This window comes from Phodopus roborovskii, unplaced genomic scaffold, assembly GCF_943737965.1.
Source record: "Phodopus roborovskii unplaced genomic scaffold, PHOROB, whole genome shotgun sequence".
In the NCBI taxonomy this organism is placed as follows: domain Eukaryota; kingdom Metazoa; phylum Chordata; class Mammalia; order Rodentia; family Cricetidae; genus Phodopus; species Phodopus roborovskii.
The window spans coordinates 30,788,692-30,807,221 of record NW_026126416.1 but is presented as its reverse complement, the minus strand read 5'-3'; the positions used below and the strand labels follow the sequence as shown (position 1 = coordinate 30,807,221).

Below are 18,530 nucleotides of genomic sequence, written 5' to 3'. Positions count from 1 at the left end.
AATAACAATATTAGGTCTGAATTGGGGATGAATATCTTGATTATTTCGGAAGACTACATTCTGCTCCTACGTGGGATGAGGAGAAAGCTCTTTTGAGAAAGTACTTGTTCAAGCATGGGAAGAACAGTTGATCCCCAGAACCCGAGGGAAAAAAGCCAGGTGTGGTGGTGTGTGCTCACATCCCACTGCTGGAGAGGAAGAGACAGGCGGATCCTTGGAACCTACTGGGCCAGTCAACAAATGTACTGGTGAGCTCCAGGCCAGTGAAAAGGACACTCTGTTTCAACAATCAAGGTGGATGACACTTGAAGAATGACACCCGAGGTTGACCTCTGATCTCCACAGGCACACACACACGTGCATACCTCTCAACATGTGTATCCACACAGAACACACACACACACTCTCTCTCTCACCACTCTACAGAGAGAACTTTCATCCAACAGCTACACTCCTGTAACTTATACTAAAGGCATGAGACTGATGCTAAACTCTAATAAAATCCAATCTGGAACACAAAAGTTTATTAGAATAAAAATACATATACAATATCCAACATTAAAATTATTTAATGTCACATGTATTTTTTGCCTGCATTAGTTTTTAAAAAATGCTTCAAAACTCTATGCTTTAAACAATTTGCACAAATGTAAACAAGTCTTAGATTACCAAAGATGCCGTTATATGTGTTAGATATTGAACATCAACATTAAGGATGGGGACTATGAGTTATACCTATTACACTAAGCACTTCTTTCAATTTTTGGAAAGGAAAGAAGAAGACAAGAATAACCCACTTGAGATGAGGTATGGTGTAGGATTAGCGTTTAGGACCAAATGTCGACGCAAGAATGTTAAAAGCATTTATGGAAAATTCACTTCATTTTCTCAGTGTTTGCATAGCCTAGGTTATTTAAAAACAAATTTTAAAAAATTATCCAAATTTGATTTTTTAGAAAAAAAGGCAAATATCTGATTCTGCTTAGGATCTGTGGGGTTTTTTCCTAAGTCTTTGTCCCAGTTAGGAAAAAAGAAGTGATACGAACATTCATAAGTCCACCAAAAGGGGGGAAAAATAATAAGGTTAGAACTGACATTTCAAGCTGCCTTTTGGAGAGAAAATTAAAAACAGAGGTAGATGGTTAAATATTAGCGGCCAAGTTACTCAAGTGACTAAGTTTTGCCTTGGTATACATTTACTCAGCTTTTATCCTTGAAGCCAAACAGTAAAGAACTTAGGAGAAGAAAGTAAACCTAGCAAGAGTCACCTCCCTTATGTGAAAGAACAGTAACCCAGGCTGGGACCCCTGTTAAAGTTGTGATTGTTCAAAGTGCTACAGTTCATGCATTTATTAAAGCGACAGGATGGGCCTTGCTGCTATGCTCCGTGGGTATCTCTGAGGCCATGCCCCAAGCCACGCCATGCCTGCTCAGTCAAAGTAGGACTGAAGGGTGCCTCGGCGCCGGATATCACAGGTCCAGCAGTGGAAGCCTCCCCCCAGGGAATTGGCGTTTCGAATGTTAACCTTAATGGTACTGATACCTGCATTGAGAGAGAAAGACCAGTCAGTTAGATGGACTAACATGAAACTCTGCTGACAGGAAGTTAAGTCCAAACACCTGGAGAAACCAAAGTTCAAATCCCTCAGGGCAATCCAGTCCACAATGGTCTTTTCTTTTTAAATTTTGTTTCATAGACTATCTTTCATCTAACCTAGCCCATCACTAACAGAACACCTTCAACAAGAATGTCAACAGAGACTCAAGTTTTGTTCTAGTGTCTGTTCATAAACAGCCCAGATGAGCAGTACCAAAATCAAGTACTGAAAAGCGGACTCAACATAAACACAGTAAGGACATGTTCATCTTTTACAGATAAATGGTGCCAGACCACCTCAAGGAAATGGTGCATCAGAACTGTGGTTTACTATCTGGGTTGTATGGTAATTCAGGTATCAGAGCTGATTAGATAATTGGCTTCATCCAGCATCGGTTGTAAGGACATGTCTACAATGTGAACAGGCAACTTAACAGCACTCAGAAAGAACACGTTATGATAGACACAGTCATCTGTTTTTCTTCCTCCTTCATTTGAGGGGGCAGATGAGCTACTGAGTCACTACAGTGCTCCCCTGAGGTCCTCCGCCCACCTGGGGCTTAGAAGACTGAGAGAGAGGTTTGAGGGGAAACGCAGAGCAGAAGTGGAATAAGAAGCATCCTGAATTGGAGGGAAGCATAGCTATTTGATATGAAAGTTCTCCATGTCTAAACAGAGTTTAACTACAAAATTAAAACTATCAAACCGGGTTACTTGATCCTTTCCATTAGTTTAAGTTTGAGAAACAACAAAGTCGTAACAGATGAAAAAGTTGAATCCGAGTAATTTTGTTACTTAATGAAGGCCAAAGAAAAAGTGGCTTGGTGTTATGGGTCTAATCACCAGTTTCTGCTCAATTCAAAACAGTCAAGCTATCTTTTTAAAAAACCAATTCTACGTTAAGGATGGATATGGCAAATAAGAAAACAGTCTTCTATGGAGTAGGTCAGAAATGTAGAACAAAATTTTTAACAACCTATTTCAACAGGTAAGCTGCCTGGCTGTTGACAAATACACATTGAGGATATGTGAAATGTGCCAAGAACAGCTCACACATCATGTGTGCCCCATGGCTCACAAGAAATCCTTTCTTTCAGGGTTTTCCTCAATGGTATTAGAATCCTGGTCTGAAATTTCAATGTCAGAATAGGAAAACTCAGCCCCAGGTAGAAGTCAACCATGCCCTTTAAAATGGAGTAACTGGCTGGCACCCTTTATTGCATTTGAGAACCATATCAACTGTTCCTATCGCACACACACATGCCACTTTTCCAGTTGTGTCCTTATAAGCCTCTGAAACAGGAGATTACCATTAAATTACTACTAAGGGACCTCCAGTCATTTCCTCTTTGTAGAAGGGCAAAGAAACTCATCTGACTGTAGGTGACTCTCCGCACGCGGGCACCAGGAAACTGGCAGAGTTACAGAAGATGGGTTAACTATTGCCAAGGGATGTTTTCAGGAACTCATGATGCATCCCCAACTTTTAAAGGTTATGCTTACTAGAAACAAAATCACTAACCAATTATAAGGTCATAATTTGGTACCTTTTAAAGGGACTGAAATTAAATTCAATAAACCACATGCCTTTTCTCCAGTTAGTGGTGAGTGTTTACATGTGGCAACATGCTGTGTTTATCATACATACCCAGCTTCTCAAACATCTTCTGAATTGGGACTTCATTGGCATCTACCATAACACGCTTCTCGTCTAGCATTAAGACGTTCATGGAAAGCCATTTGGATGACATCCAGAGGGGATGATCTAGAAATAGCATCAACTGTTAAACCGTGCATGTCTGATTCCATTTGTCTAGAGCAAAGACTTACAAGGGAGGGCACTGAAGTGACAGCTTTCCTGCTTTAGTCCCCACATGAGAGCTTATTTTATTATCTTATGTTACTTTTATTTTTCCTGGCAAGTTTTCTCTATGATACAAAACGGCACTGAACTGCCATCTCCCTGCCTCAGCAGAGACCCTGTGCCAGCATTACTGGCCTGTTCCACCCAGGGTCTTAAACATTGCTAAAAAGCGCTCTACCACTGAACTACATTCCAGTTATGAGAACTTATTTTATTTATAGAACAACATATCTATAAATCTTATAAATCAATCCACATTCACCATTCATTTGGAATTCATCCTGTCTTACTTTAAAAGTCCTATCCTGCTTTACATGATATTTTACATTCTGCCCCCCTCGTTTTCATTTTTCATGAAAGGAAAACTCACATACATTATCCCAGCCTCACTCTAGAACCAGCCATCACTTTTTTGCTCAGTGGGGAAATGCCAGTTCTAGTTTGACAAAAGTTGGCTTTCTCTACAATGAAGATACTTGGTCACAAAGGCTGTAAAAGTCAGTGTACCTTCGGGGATGACTGGTGATGGAGGAGTAACTATGGTCCATCCCGCTTTCTTGAAAAGATCAATCTGTAAGATCAAACAACCCAACAGAGTTAGGTCCACATTTGCTATGGGGTTCCTAATAGTCTTTATGGTTTTGTTTTTAAAGATGAGGTCTGCCATATAGCTCAGGCTGCCCTTGGCCTTACAATCCAACTGCCTCAGCATCAGAGAAGTTAGGATTGTAGGCATGTGCTATGACACCCAGCTCTCTTTATCATTAATAGCTCTTTTAGAAAGCCAATCATCTCCATTTACAAAATAAGGATTTTTTTAAAAAGTTGATGATGGGGGGGGGGGACTGAAGAGATAGCTCAAAGGTTAAGAGCATTGGCTGTACTTCCTGAAGATGTGGGTTCAATTCCCAGCACCCATATGGCAGCTCACAATTGTCAAAAACTCCAGTTACAGGGGACCCAACAGACATACATGCAGGCAAAACACCAATGCACATAGAATAAAAATAAATAAATTGCAATTTTTAAAAAAAGTTTATGATTAAGTTCAAATTATAGTTTAAAATAGCAGTGGATACCTATGCTGGGTTTGTACAAGAATGGGCTGTGGACAGACATGGATGGATGAGGGACTCAGGGGCCCTACCCCTTCCTAGTGAGCTGTTTGCTACTAATAGAATCATTGTCTTCACTTTGTACCCAGTGGTGACCCCACCAGGCTCCCATGGATAATCCTAATCCAGCTGTCTCACAGATGGCCCTGGTTAAACTAAATGGGTCACAAAACAAAACCAAAAGTCATGAATGTAGGAAAGGGACTGGCAGGGAGGAAAGGGGTTAGTAGGGATGGGAGGGTTGAAGAGAGAATCTTTGTATATTGTCAAAGAACAAACTTAATTATGTGGCATGTGTGTATGTGTATGTGTGTGCATGTGTGTGGCATGTGTGTATGTGTTAAGTGTGTGTATATGTGTATGTGCATAAGTGGTGTGTGTGTGTGTGTATGTGCATGAGTGGTGTATGTGTGTGTGTGTGTTTATGTGTATGTGTGTGTGGTATGGTGTGGTGTGATGTGGTGTGTGTGTGTGGCGGTGTGTGGTGTGTGTCCCAAGTGTGTATGTATATGTTTGTGTATGTGTGTGGTGTGGTGTGGTATGAGTGTGTGTGTGGGGTGTGTATGGTATGTGTGTGTGTGTTGTGGTGGTGGTGGTGGTGTGTGTGTGTTATGTTGTGGTGTGTGTGTATGTGTGTGCTTCCTTCCAGTGACATTAGAAAGCAACAGAAGTATTAAAGCTTTTCAGATTTTAAAATTTAAAATTCCAAAGACACTTTCCCAAGACATTCTCATTAAAGAAAATTTAAATATCTCCTATTTAGTTACAAGAAAACAACATTGTGATGATGCCAAACTTACAGTCTATCTGCTCCACAGTCCCATCATTTTGCATGGTCATGAATAAGGACAAATGTCAGGGCTGTGGGCAACTACAGTTGCCACTAGATACCCATTACAAGTTGGTTTTTCCACATACAACTGTACCCTCACTTAGAATATCTATATGTTCTATTAGGTGAGAAGGATCATCTTGGTCATTAGGTATGAAAATAAGGAATAGATAACTCTGCATGATATGAAAGTACTTTAAAAAAGATGTCCTGCAGCCTTGCAAATAACTCACTTCCCAGCTGGACCAAGAGGCAGCAGGTAGAAGACAAGAGGCTGTGGGTGACAGGGAGAGAGGACAAGCTTGGCAGATTTACTCCTCCGCAAGTGGGCAGGCTGATGGGAGGCTGACCCACTTGAGGGGGAAGATAGCTACTGATCAGTGGCATTGCTCTGGCCACACCGAAGTCACTTGCTTGTAATCCCGTTGAACTGCAATTGAGAATGATAAGGAAATCACTGTTGAACGATAATGTAGTCAAACACTCAACTTTGATGCTTTGACAGCTACAAAGAGTTATATTCTCAGTACGGTGATACTGTACTAACCATCACAATGGCAGTATAGATTTTTGCACATTGAGAAGCTTGAAAAAACACAAGCAAGCCAATGTCACATAATAACATCAATGATCATTGCTAAAGTTGCCATTCAGAACCACTGGGAACCATGGAAATACTTACGGTGCCAAGGTCCTTTTGTTTAAAATGAAGTTGTTAGCTTTTCTGGTATCCTAAGAACTCTCCTACCTGATGACATGGCCGGTCAGGGTTGGAGAGCACAAGACCAGGTCCAATGATGTTGAAGGTGGCATCGATATGCATTGGATTGGGGTCTTTAAAAGAGATGATATGCACTCTGTAGTCTGGAGCCAGATGCCTGCGCATCCACTCGATACCCAGGTAGTTTGTCACCTGAAAATAAATGCAATATTAAAAACACTCCATTCTAAGTTCAGAAAACCAAAAGATTGTAGGCTTTAAAATTTAGGCATAAAAGAATGCAATAATGTAGTATGAGACGTCAGAGCCAGCTGCTAGCAACCTGGCTTCTTTGTGCAAAAATATCTCTCCCAGCTCGAATGAAGTCAGCAGCATCAAAGCACGGCTCGAACTCGGTTGTCACAAACTTTCCCTGTGAGGCCAATTTGTGTCTGTCTTCCACAGAATGGATGGGATAATCCTAGTTGGAACAAGAATGAACACACACAATGAATTTATTTTTTGAGGAACTTACAAGGATATACATGATTTTAGAAATTAGTCCAATACCATCATTTCCCAAAATACTACAATTTCAATTCTAGATTAAAACACCCACAGAAAAGATGTTGCTTTGTGATGGTCAATTCTGACAATCCAGTTGGATTGGATTAAGGAAAGCCTAAGGGATTAGTGAAGTATATCCTTTCAGTATTTCCAGAAAAAAAAAATGGATTCTGAGGGGCTCTAATCTAATCAATGGATTAATCCCTTGATGGAGTCATGATTGCCTTATTGAGAGGTAGTGAAAATTAGAAGAGGGGGTCTGGTTGGGAGGAGGTGGGTCTCTGGAAGTATGTCTTTGGGGGCTCTAATTTGCTCTGGTCTCTTCCTGTATCCCCTTCCTCTTTTTGGTCTGCCAAGAAGTCAAAACATCTCCTGCATGCTTCTGCCAACACAGTTGTGCTAAAGCTGGGTGGGGCCAGCCAATGAAATACAAACTGTGAGCTAAAACAGGTCCTTCTCACTTAGATTCTTCTCTCAAGTCCTCCATCACATCAAACAAAAGTAACACAAACAAATCAAAACTACAAAACCACCACCACAACAACAAAATGAAAAGCTAGGCATTAGAGAAAGAAGGGGTGCAGGGGGTAATTGACTCTGAAACAGTCCACGACACGAATACATATGTGTAGCTAATTACAATTCCAAAAGTCTGAGGGATGAAGTCACCCTTCCCCTTTAGAGAAGGAGGTTGGTCTTGAGCCCAATTCATGCCCTAAAATGAGATGCCAAGTTTCTCCTTGCCCAATTTGGATGTGCTGGACTTATTTTCTTTTCAGCCTTTAAATGCCTAGATTCGATGATGTTCAAGCCCATTGCATAAACTTGCATGACATTTGCCTCGGACTTATGCATGTCCTCCTGCATCCTTTAAAACATCTCGAGATTAGTCATAATCCTCAGCACAACCCAAATGTTTTGTAGATAACTGGCATGCTATTTTGTTGTTGAATGACAAGACAGGCACAGTTTTCAAAAATATTACTTATTTACAGTTGCTTGAATTCATGGGCACAGAACCTGCGGGCAGGAGATGACTACATATTTCATCTTACTGTGAACCAGACCAAGACACCAGATGTTTTTGCTGGAAGATGAGAATGACTTTAGCCTAAATATTTTTGTGGCTCCAGCAGTGAATAGCTATGTGCCTTTAGGACAAGTTTTGCTCCCATTGATGCAATGATGCCACAATGTAAATTCCTTCTAGAGTTTCTTTTCTCCCCCCCCCCCTTCAAGACAGGGTTTCCCTGTCTGTCCTGGAACTCACTTTGTAGAATAGGGTAGCTTTGAACTCACAGAGATCTGCCTGCTTCTGTCTGCTTCTGCCTTCTGAGTGCTGGGATTAAAGGCATGTACCACTACCACTCAACTCCTTCTAGAGTTTTTGTAAGACTAAATATGATCAATGATATATCCTGAGCCCAGGACTCAGTACAGAGAATGCAGTAAATGTTAGCTGTTATGATCATTAACATTTACTCCTGGGTTCATCTAGACATAGTATGTTTTTAAAGTGGAAATGCATAGTATATGCAAAGTATCAGAGATTCCTTTCCTACCCTTGGGTAGATTAGTTGGAAGATAGTAACAAGCTGATCTATGTCTAAGTACCTACCTTGTCATATAGTTCATCGGCCATGGTGGGCTTGGGTGCTGTTGTCCATTTGGCACCACGGTGGAAGTAGTCTTTGATAAGTGACCTGTATGCTCGGTACTCAAAGAAGCGTGAGCGCCATGCCATGGGAGCCTCAATAATTTCATTTCCCACAACCATCAGGATGTCTCGAGGCATCGCGCTGTATAAACCTATTGAGCCAAAAGGTCCATGGCCACCTCAGTGATGAAAATTTCCAAGACATTAAAATATGAGCAGTATAATCTGTTTGTAGAAAAAGTTGACTAAAACCTTGTTTATCTACATAATTATATAAAACAGGGCAAAGGGAATCAAGCAAAAATGCAAAGAAAGAAGTGAGAGAGATTTTTGAAGCATCAAGCCTTCTCTACTTGTAGGTTATTTATTTATTTATTTAGAAACAGAGTTCATAATGGACAGTATGACACAATTAAAACTAGGCTAAGATCATTCTGAAAAGTAAAGTAAACAAGAGCAGTTGTGAGATAGTGGCAGTTTTAAAATGGGAACGTTTCCATTCTCCCTTAAAAAATTGAAATATGTGTGTAATATGTGTCTCTGTGGGAGTATGTGCACCAGAAGAGGGTGTCCGATCCCCTGGAACTAGAGTTACAAGCTGTTAAGAGCTGCCTGATGTGTGTGCTGTGAACATTGAACTCCCAGGTCCTTTGCAAGAATAGTAATGGCCCTTAACTGCTGAGCCATCTTTCCAGCCCCTCTACTTCCCCTTTAATTTCTGTCATTACGGAAAACTAAGTACAGTTCACTGTTCATATGTAAAATGTCTATAATATTTAGAAGTTTAGAATGTGTTCACCTTAACCATACCAAACTGAATCAGATGCTTCCTCAATAATCTCTAAAGTTTTGCTTGGTAAGTATATAATCTCTGCCTAGTAAGTAAAACAAATGATTCTCCAAAAAATTCTAAGGGCATTCTCCTTATGTATTGAAGAAGGAAATGGCAAATCAAGGCTCTGTCAGACTCCTTTCATGACAGTACTTACCTGAAGACTCAAAATCAGGGGTCTTATATTTCAGTGACCAGTCAATGGGATCAGGCCGCCTCACTGTCACCCCTTCCATTTTTAAAATATTGCACATTTCTTCAACTTCAGCAACAGCCTTTTTCAAGTGATCTTTGGGAAAATAAAGACCTCCATTCTTCTGGTAAAATGACCAGTACTTTTCATATGTATTGGCCTAGAAGCAGAAGAAAGTACATGAAAGCATTACAGGAGAATAATACAGCTCATGGTAGGTTCATAGCCCATGAGCAGCTATTTGCAAAGCCTAAGAGGGATGCAGACTACAAATCTTGTTCAGAGCTCATCCCAGCACTGGACACACTGGCCTCTGCATAGACACCAAGGATTTGTTGACTGATGATCTCTAAATCATCTTGTTATATACTCTTAAAGATGTGTGTCTGTGTGTGTGTGTGTGTGTGTGTGTGTGTGTGTGTGTGTGTGTGTGTGTGTGTGTATGTGTGTGTGATGCCAACAGAAGGGGCTGTAGCTGGAGTTATTTCAGAATTTCATTTCAGAATTGTGCCACACATTGGTGTTGGAACTAAACCTGGGTCCTCTGGAAGAGCAGGAAGTGCTCTTAACCACTGAGCATCTCCCTCTAGCCCTAAATTCTCTTGAGGCCTTTGATCCTTCTGCCTTAGATCTCATGCCCAACCCCTAACAGCTTGTCTGTCTCCAATACAGGCTTGGGATCTTCCTGGCCATGCTTCAGACAAAACAGGACACAAACACTCCTATTAGAGAGTCCCAGTGAGATGAAGCCAGAGGAAAAACAAGCAAAGAATAAAAATCCCTACATTAAGCCAAGACCCTAAGCAATCCACAAACTTGTGAGTCCTTGCAGGAATGCTGCACTTCAAGAGATTTTTGTGGGGGGAAAAAGATATTTTAACTGTGTGAAAATTATGTTCTCAAATACATTTTACATGTCTTAACATGGCTCACTTTCCCACTGGACAGACTTTTCATTTAACAAAACTGTGCAGCAATGCAAGCCAGGCTTTGGAGTTTGTCTGCCAGTATGTCTCATACCTAACACCCTCACCTCTCTTGAATCCAGTCTCACATAATTTTGGGCCCCTTTGGGAGGAAAGTAATCTGGAATGCAAGTTCACAGAGTTTCAGTATTCCAGAAGTGGAGCATGTAAACACGTTCCAAAGGCAAGAGGCAAAACATAAAAATCAAAAGAGTCCACATTGAGATCGTTTGGCATTTGTCTAAGTTATCAGCCAGTTTAAAGAAATACACTGGGCATGTGCATGCTGCATATTACAATTACCCAGCCAGAGCAGAGAATCCAGACCCTGAGAAAAACTCTTAGGACTTCTTCGCAACACTGGCAAAGCCATGTGACATTTTAACATTTTTAGGCCGGTATTGTTTTTAAGTTTCTTTGTATCACTGGTTGACAACCAACTACAGGTTCTAATCGTGTCTTATATATAGGGTTTCTACCTGAAATCTGATATTTGTAGAGAGTAGTAAGTATTAAAAAGAAGGGGCAACGATGGGTTAAAGGCTCAAGTGCATTGGAGCTCACTTAGTTTAGCTAGATATCATCCACAGCACTTGGCAACCCCACCCAAGAGACAAGGCACTCAAACACATGACCTTTTCATATGCAAGGATGAGGCTCAGAGAGGTCATGTGCTCATCCCCTACCTGACTAAACAGGACAAGACTTCAGTTCCCTGTGTGGACAGGATTCCAGATAGTGAGGCGCTTGGCCACTATGTTCTACATGTTTGGACATTTTCACCGTGATGTACAAAAGCTTCTAAAACTGGGAGTATTTATTATAGTTCTTGTTCTTAAAGACTTTTATTTTTATTTGTTTGTTTTGAGACAGAGTCTCATCATTACAGTCGACTGGCCTGGAATTCACTATGTAGATCAGTCTGGCCTTGATCTCACAGAGATCTGCCTTCCTCTGCCAGGTGTTGGAACACCTAGTGTTTCTAATAGTTTTGTTCATCAGGACTGGACTAAATACCTAGATCTTAAATGTCAAAAACATTTCCCCCCTAAGTTTGTCTCTGCTTCCAAATTTACCTTAATCTGACAAATAGAAAGTATATGAATGTAAACTAGCCTCTACTTAGTCTGGAATCCAGGCTGGAGGATACAGAAAAAGCTGATCTTTCAAAAACATGAAGGATGCTAGCTAACTAGGCTCTGAAAGCTGAGTTATTGGTAAACTAAAGTCACCAGGCCAAATCTAGCCAGGCTGCTTATTTTTCCAAACAAACGTTTAAGGGGACTCTCTAAGCTAATTGTGTTATGCAGTGCCTGTGGCTGCTTTTCCATTATAGTGGCAGGGCTGAACTACAAAGTAGATTTTTTTTTGTTCTCTGAAAAGCCTGAATTATTTACTATCTGCCTTTCTACAGAAACAAAGTTTGCTGGTACCTGTTCTGATTAGCTTAAAGATCTGATTAGCTTAAAGATTAGCTTAAAGGTTCAACTGCTAACCTAGGAAAAAATGTTATCAGTGTGAATCATTGAATACTTTTATGGCAAATCTACTTTTAACAAAGACATGATGGGGAAAACCATAGAGACAACTGACCCAAGCTATTGGGAGCTTGTGAATTATGGACTGATAGCTAGGGAACCTGCATGGAACTAGGCCCTCAGAATGTGATTGACAATTATGTGGCTTGATCTGTTGGGAGGCCCCTGGGAGTGGGACCAGGATCTATCATATCCCAGGTGCATGAACTTGCTTTCTGGAGCCCATTCCCTAAGGTGGGATACCCTGCTTAGCCTTGATACAGGGGTTAGGGACTTGGTCTTGCTTCAACTTGGTATGCCAGACTTTGTTGACTCTCCAAACCCTTCTGATGTGTGGACAAATAGGAGGGGGGTTGGGATGGGAATGGGATGGGAGTTTGGAGAAGGGGAAGGAGGTGAAACTGTGGTTAGTATGTAAAATGAAAAAAAAATAAACAAGAAAAACTAATGCCAAGTCAAACACCAAGTAGTTTACTACTCATAGGAACTTCTTCAATAGCAGCTAGAGACAGAGGATAATGGTTCTTTATTTTCATCTCTGACACGTCCTGGTACTACTACCCATCCATTCACCACTCCCATCTTTTCATGCCAGGCACATCTTCTACAGTCCACTGAGGGACAAGAAGCCTTTGAAAACGCAACACTGAATTACGGCAGACACAGTCATGTCGTCTTGCTAGGCTCACTCCAAAGAGTCTGGTGCTGAGTATCTGTTCAGAGTGAACCTTGCCTTGATATGAAATACTAAGTCAACTATCCTGGGAGAAATTTTTTATTTGAACATATGTTTGTGCGGTTTATAATCCGGCAAACATTGGATAAAGTCCAAATGATCAGGGCAAATTACATTTTCTAAGAAAGATTTAGAAATTGTTTATACTTCCTTTATAGCCTTGCTAAATGAGTTAGCAATCATTTACCAAGCGTTTTCCAGACAATGAGCACTCTACTGCAGCATGTGACATCTTTAATAACCTATGGCAGAGATGGAGCTGCATTCCTGGAATGCAGTCCCACAGTCTGTCTGCTACATTAATTTTCAAACACCCTCTTTGGAAAATCTAAGAAAAACCAATAGACACAAACCTTTTGTTAATCTGGCAATAACCTTGCATTACATTAACCTTAATTGATAATATTTTTGAAGTCCTCTATCAAGGGCCTTATTTTAAAAAAAAAGATAAAAGCAACTATTTACTATGTTTTCTAGAAGAAAAGCCATTGAGTCTTGAAATAGTGCTTTTGATGGATGTTTTCCTTGTTGCTTTTTAAAAATTGTCCAATGTGTATGCCCCATAGCATATTTTAAACCCTATTCACCTAGAGACACTCTCCTACACTGTTCTTTATCATTCTTCTTTTTGAAACAAGATTTTGCTTTCTAGGCTAGGCTGGTCTTGAACTCAAAATCCTCCTGACTCAATGTCCTGAGTGTTAGCATGTGCTACAAACCCAGTCATTTTTTTCCCTTCCCTTCCCTTCCCTTTTGTTCCCTTCCTCCCACTTTCCCTTCCTCCCACTTTCCCTTCCTTCCTTCCTTCCTTCCTTCCTTCCTTCCTTCCTTCCTTTTTTCTTTCTGTTTTTCAGAAACGGTGTTTCACTGTGTAGCCCTGGAACTCACTCTGTAGATTAGGCTGACCTCAAACTCACAGAGGTCCAATTGCCTCTGCCTACTGAGTGCTGGGATCAAAGGCCTGTGCCACCACAGACCCACTCTTATTGTTTTGGTTTGTTTGTTTTGTTTTTTGAGACAAGGTTTCTCTGTGGCTTTGGAGACTGTCCTGGAACTAGCTCTTGTAGACCAGGCTGGTCTTGAACTCACAGAGATCTGCCTGCCTCTGCCTCCCAAATGCTGGGACTAAAGGCCTGCACCACCACCGCCCGGCTCTTATTGGTCTTAAACAGAGTAATTTATCTGTGTTTCTGGGCCTAGTGGCACATGTCTGTCACCCTAGCATTGGAAGGTAGAGGCAGAGGGATCAGGAATTCAAGGTCATCTTTGAATACACAGCAAGTTTAAAACTAGCTTAGGCTTCATGAGACTCATCTGTATCTTTCTATCTCCCTTCTAAAGGATGTATGTATCTTCTGTTTGCTTTCTTCTCCTTCAATACCTAGCTTAGTCTATCACATAAGACAGAAGTAACCAGAAAAGTGAATGAAATCAATGTGGCTAATGTTACTGGTATCTACAGATAATATACTCCCAACATTCCTAGGTGATGTAACTGGCAAACTGGATTCATAAAACTATGACTTATACTTCCCATATTTTGTGCTTTTCAACATATAATTTTCTATCATCAAATTTAATCCTGTGAGGCAGCTGGCAAACTTAATAGGAATTTTGCAGGTCAACAGCTGACGAGTTATCAAACTATTATCAAATAACTAATTCAATGCCAGCCTCCTGACTTTAATGGCATTCATCCCACAAGTAATTTAATCTACAAAGCTACAAATTCTAAAATTATAAATCAAGTGACAAAGCACTTTAAATGAGGTCTGAGAATTCTGATTCCATAAAATCACTTGCTGTTCTTCCAGAGGACCTGAGTTCAGTTCCCAGCACCCATGTCTGGAAGCTTAGAACTACCTGCAACTTCAACTAGGGGGGCAGACACCCTCTTCTGGCCTCCATGAGTACTTACACAGGCATGTACATACAGACACATACATATAAATTAAAAACATCTAATGTTAGATCATATGACTGTGTAGTGATCAATAATTTATACAGAGATTAGATGATAACCTATTACCAGAATTTGAATTTTCCCAGCCAAAATGGATAGGGATATCTCTTTTCAGGAAAATGCTTTGAGAGACTATGTCTTATTTATTTTAAAATAAGGGGGTAGAACATAAATTAATCTGTCCATCAAATTTCAGTTATCAGAACCAAAGGTATATTCAGAGCAAAAGAAAGAAACCACTGCAGTCTTTGCCAGGTCTCACTCAAGAACTACATCCTTTAGAGTGCTTAGTAACTGCCCAGTGGTTGGCATTCCTTGCACTTCAAATTCCTTGCCAGCTGGGTGGCATAAGACACTTAGAATCTTCATCGAGGTATACATCATATCTCACCAAACAGAAATGAAGCGCCTTTGCATCGATGTATTTCTGGTGACACAGGCACGGTTACAGACGTTATTTACCCACTGTGCTTTACAGATGAAAATGTAGGTATTTGGGAAGAACTCAAGTACACTCGAGACATATTTCTAACTAGATATTAACAAGACCTTAGGAACTGCCTACAAAATGGAAGGATCCCTTACATAACACTTCGTGAACACTAGCCCCTAAGGACCCTGGCCATAAGAGTACTGCAAGGGAATATTAGGAGTTTATTTTTTGAAGGGAAGATAGTACTTAATGCCAGGAAACTGTGGACGGTATTAGGAAAGACATTTTAGAGCTAGGCAGTGGCAGAAGGGAGTGCAGGAAAATGGACGAGAGACATAGGTGGGATCAAATGTATGGTTCTTACTGGCCCTTGTTTGTTTGCTGAAGTCTGCTACAAGTCCCGGTGAACTACTAGAAGAGAACGCAACTTAAGTAGAAATGAGTATCTGATAGCTTGCCATGCAGCACACCTCTGAGATGCGTGTGAACTGGGGGTCCTGGAGGTGCAAGGAGCCAGCCTGTGGAGAAACCTGAGTTCCACGAGGGCTTTATTCTCAGTGACAGAACGAGGATGTTAGTAAAGCAGAGGGATGGTGGGAGCACAGTGAGTCACATGACCGAATCTGGGCTTAGAACAAGGCACTCCAATAGTGGCTGGGATACGGTCTGGGGAGGGGGGTGAAGGAAGGGCAGCTGGGAGCTAGCAGCAACAGTCTAGGCATAGACCAACTCCAGACCTAGGGCAGAGACAGACATGGGGCAAGATTCCTTCCGACAACAGGCTTGCCGTGAGAGATGTAACTGAAGGAGAAATCAAAGATGTTGGTGTTTTGATTTGATTAAGTAAAAATGCCAAAAATTAAAAGGAAGAAACGAAGACTAGCTTACAGGTGTCCCGTAACTGGAGCTCTAGCTGTCCCAAGTGGCAATATCCACTGTGGAGGTCACAGTGTGAACCTAGACTAAATGACACATTCGGGAGTGGTCTGGCCTGGAGTGAATGAGGCAGCCAAAGCTGTGAGAATGGCTACAAGGATGGGGCAAAAGGGAAACAACAGGACAGGCTAACTAGTTGTGAAGGAAAATATGGGGGGAATACCCAAAGAATAGCCCCCCAGGAAAGTTCTCAACTCTCAGGGAGGCTTCAAGGAGGAAGAAATATGTGAATAATATCAAATACTGGTGGTATCGAGCAGAATTGCTTAAAATCACTCCTCTGCCCCACTGAGGTGAAAGCAGTTGCCAAGGAGGTGGGTGCAGAATGGGGCTGGCAGACGCTATGGAGAGAATCTGCTTGCAAAGCCTTGCTTACCTTCACCTCAACTGTGAACGGTGGGACACAGGCATTTTCTGCTCTGCCCACTATCACTTCCTCTAACGGGTCCCATTCGTTGTAAGAGGAGACCGGGCAGTTCTTGGGCAGGGGATCAGTGGCCTTGTCTTCAGCTGCACAGGAATTCCGGGAGGAAGCTGTAGCTGCTTGGGTGCTTTGGAAAGTTCGCTGCACCCATCCTGTCAAGGATCCTCCAAGCTTAAGAAACAAAAGAAAAAGAAAAAAAAAAAAAAAACCGCAAACAAGGTGGGGTTAAAGTCTGAGAACCCGGGATAATACAGACAGACATCTACTTTGGGAGATACCAAGATGTTGCTTGATAGAGGGGTTGTGGGTGACTTAAAACAAACAAACCACATAACTTTTTTTGTTGACTATAGGCTTTGCTTTTGTTTGTTTATGTTAAATGCTGTAACTTTTTAAAACCCGTGGGAAGATCTGGTTCCTGGCCACCACATCCCCGATCTGTATCTCAGAATAATGCAAGCAAGCATTCAGAAATTTTCATAGAAGACAGGTCATTCCTTTCACTAAGCAAGTACCCTGCCATGTCCAGCTGAGGGAGGAAGTCTTCCTTCCTCGGTCTGGAAGGTTACTAAAATTTGGCTCTTTTTTACTGTAAATAACATGGACTCATTTGAAAAGATCTTATCTTTCAGAATATGCAGCTCCAACCTATTTTTTTAAGTCTCTGACATATACTTCACATTCTTTACATTTCGAGTCGGAGAGTGACCAACTGTCATCTGCACCATATTACAGATGGTCCGTGGGTCTCTAGCTACCATAAGAACTACCCCATACAGGCACAGAAGTTAAATTTAAGAGGTGATATAAACATGTCAAAACGTCTTTTTAAAAATACAGGCCTATATAACCTAGAGCAGGACCTCACACCCTCCCCTGGGCAAAACTCACCCCCTCCCCTTCTCAATCATACAGTTAAAATTCCTCCACAAGGGGGTTGGAGGGACTCAAAGCAAGAGGGCCAGTGACAGCTGTTCAGGAACCAGCTGCTGGCAGAACTCATCTGCCAGTTATTCCTGTTGGGGACCAAGAAAGAGTCTGCAAGCATGCATGCACGTTCAGACATCCCCGGGAAGCAGAGGGCAGGGCGGAGCAGCAGGTGGGGGACATGATGGACTCATTCCAACTCCCCAGTAAGCCCGGGGAATCCATGTTACAACTGGAGCTGGTAGCTCCATCCAACCACCCACATGCATCTTCCCAGAAATAAACGCCTTCTCGGTCCACCGAACCCACACCATACCACACCAAGGTCTTAGTGGGGAGTCCAGGCCCTCCTCTGGGTCCCCACCCTGAATCCCGTAGAGGTTCCGAGGTCGCGGAAGAACGCACCCGAGAGCCGATGTAGTGCACCGCCTCAGCACCTCGGCTGCCGCCGCGCAGACACCGCACCCTCAGCATCGCCCTGGTCCTGGTTGCTCCGTGTGCACAAGGTCCCAGCCACCGCCCTCGCGCCAACTCCCAGCCTGCGGCCGCGCGCTCCTTTTGTAGCCGCGCCCCGGGCCCGGCCTATTGGCTGCCGGGAACAGGTGGCCTCAGCGCCCGCGGGTCACGTCCCGGGGCTTGCCCTTTTTTAGCTCGTGTGTCCAGTACTGGCTCAAGGGAGCGCCGCGAAGACCCACTGGGAGGCTACCCAGTTGCCTCGTCTGGGTGGTCCGTTCTTCTGTCGCTTTGGAAGTCCATTTTGCAACCTGAATGTGCAAAGGTCAAGGACAGTCTTGGGCTTAAATTCATGTCTGTGCCTTGACCCAGAACTCAAAGTAACAATAAGTGAAATGACCCTGTGTTAGCGTCCCACTTTTGCCACCCGAGCCTGTGAGGTGTTCTTTAGAACACTGCCCCCCCCCCCCATTCTTGAAAACAGACAGATAATGTCAGAAATAAAGGAGGGCTGCTGATAGCCTTTCCTTTCGAAGCCGGTCTTAGAAGGTTTCTTTCGGCATGACTTGGGTGTTCGATTGTACAGTTCCTTTACAGCGAAGCCTTAACTGGATTGGTAGAACTAAATCTAGAGCACTCAAATAGACACGCGGCTTCTTAAGGGAAGGGACAAAAGCTTTGAGTATTTCTCCTTGTGATTAAAAAAAAAAAAAAAATATGTTTCTCTGGCTGTGTAGCCCAGTCTGGCCTCCAGCTTTCCATTCTCCTTAATTCTGTGATTATAAGTCTGCACGATGA

General features: G+C 42.2%; 1 protein-coding gene across 1 annotated transcript; it reads right to left on the bottom strand.

The window, feature by feature from the left end:
* Nucleotides 1-497: 497 nt before the first annotated feature.
* Nucleotides 498-17,851, bottom strand: Gatm (glycine amidinotransferase). Its single transcript, XM_051183528.1, has 9 exons — nt 17,685-17,851; nt 16,305-16,523; nt 9,322-9,517; nt 8,294-8,484; nt 6,452-6,589; nt 6,157-6,321; nt 3,969-4,032; nt 3,246-3,362; nt 498-1,543 (listed from the first exon to the last, which is right to left on the bottom strand). The coding sequence occupies exons 1-9, from the start codon at nt 17,751-17,753 to the stop codon at nt 1,431-1,433; spliced, it is 1,272 nt and encodes a 423-aa protein (XP_051039485.1). The 5' UTR covers nt 17,754-17,851; the 3' UTR covers nt 498-1,430.
* Nucleotides 17,852-18,530: the final 679 nt, after the last annotated feature.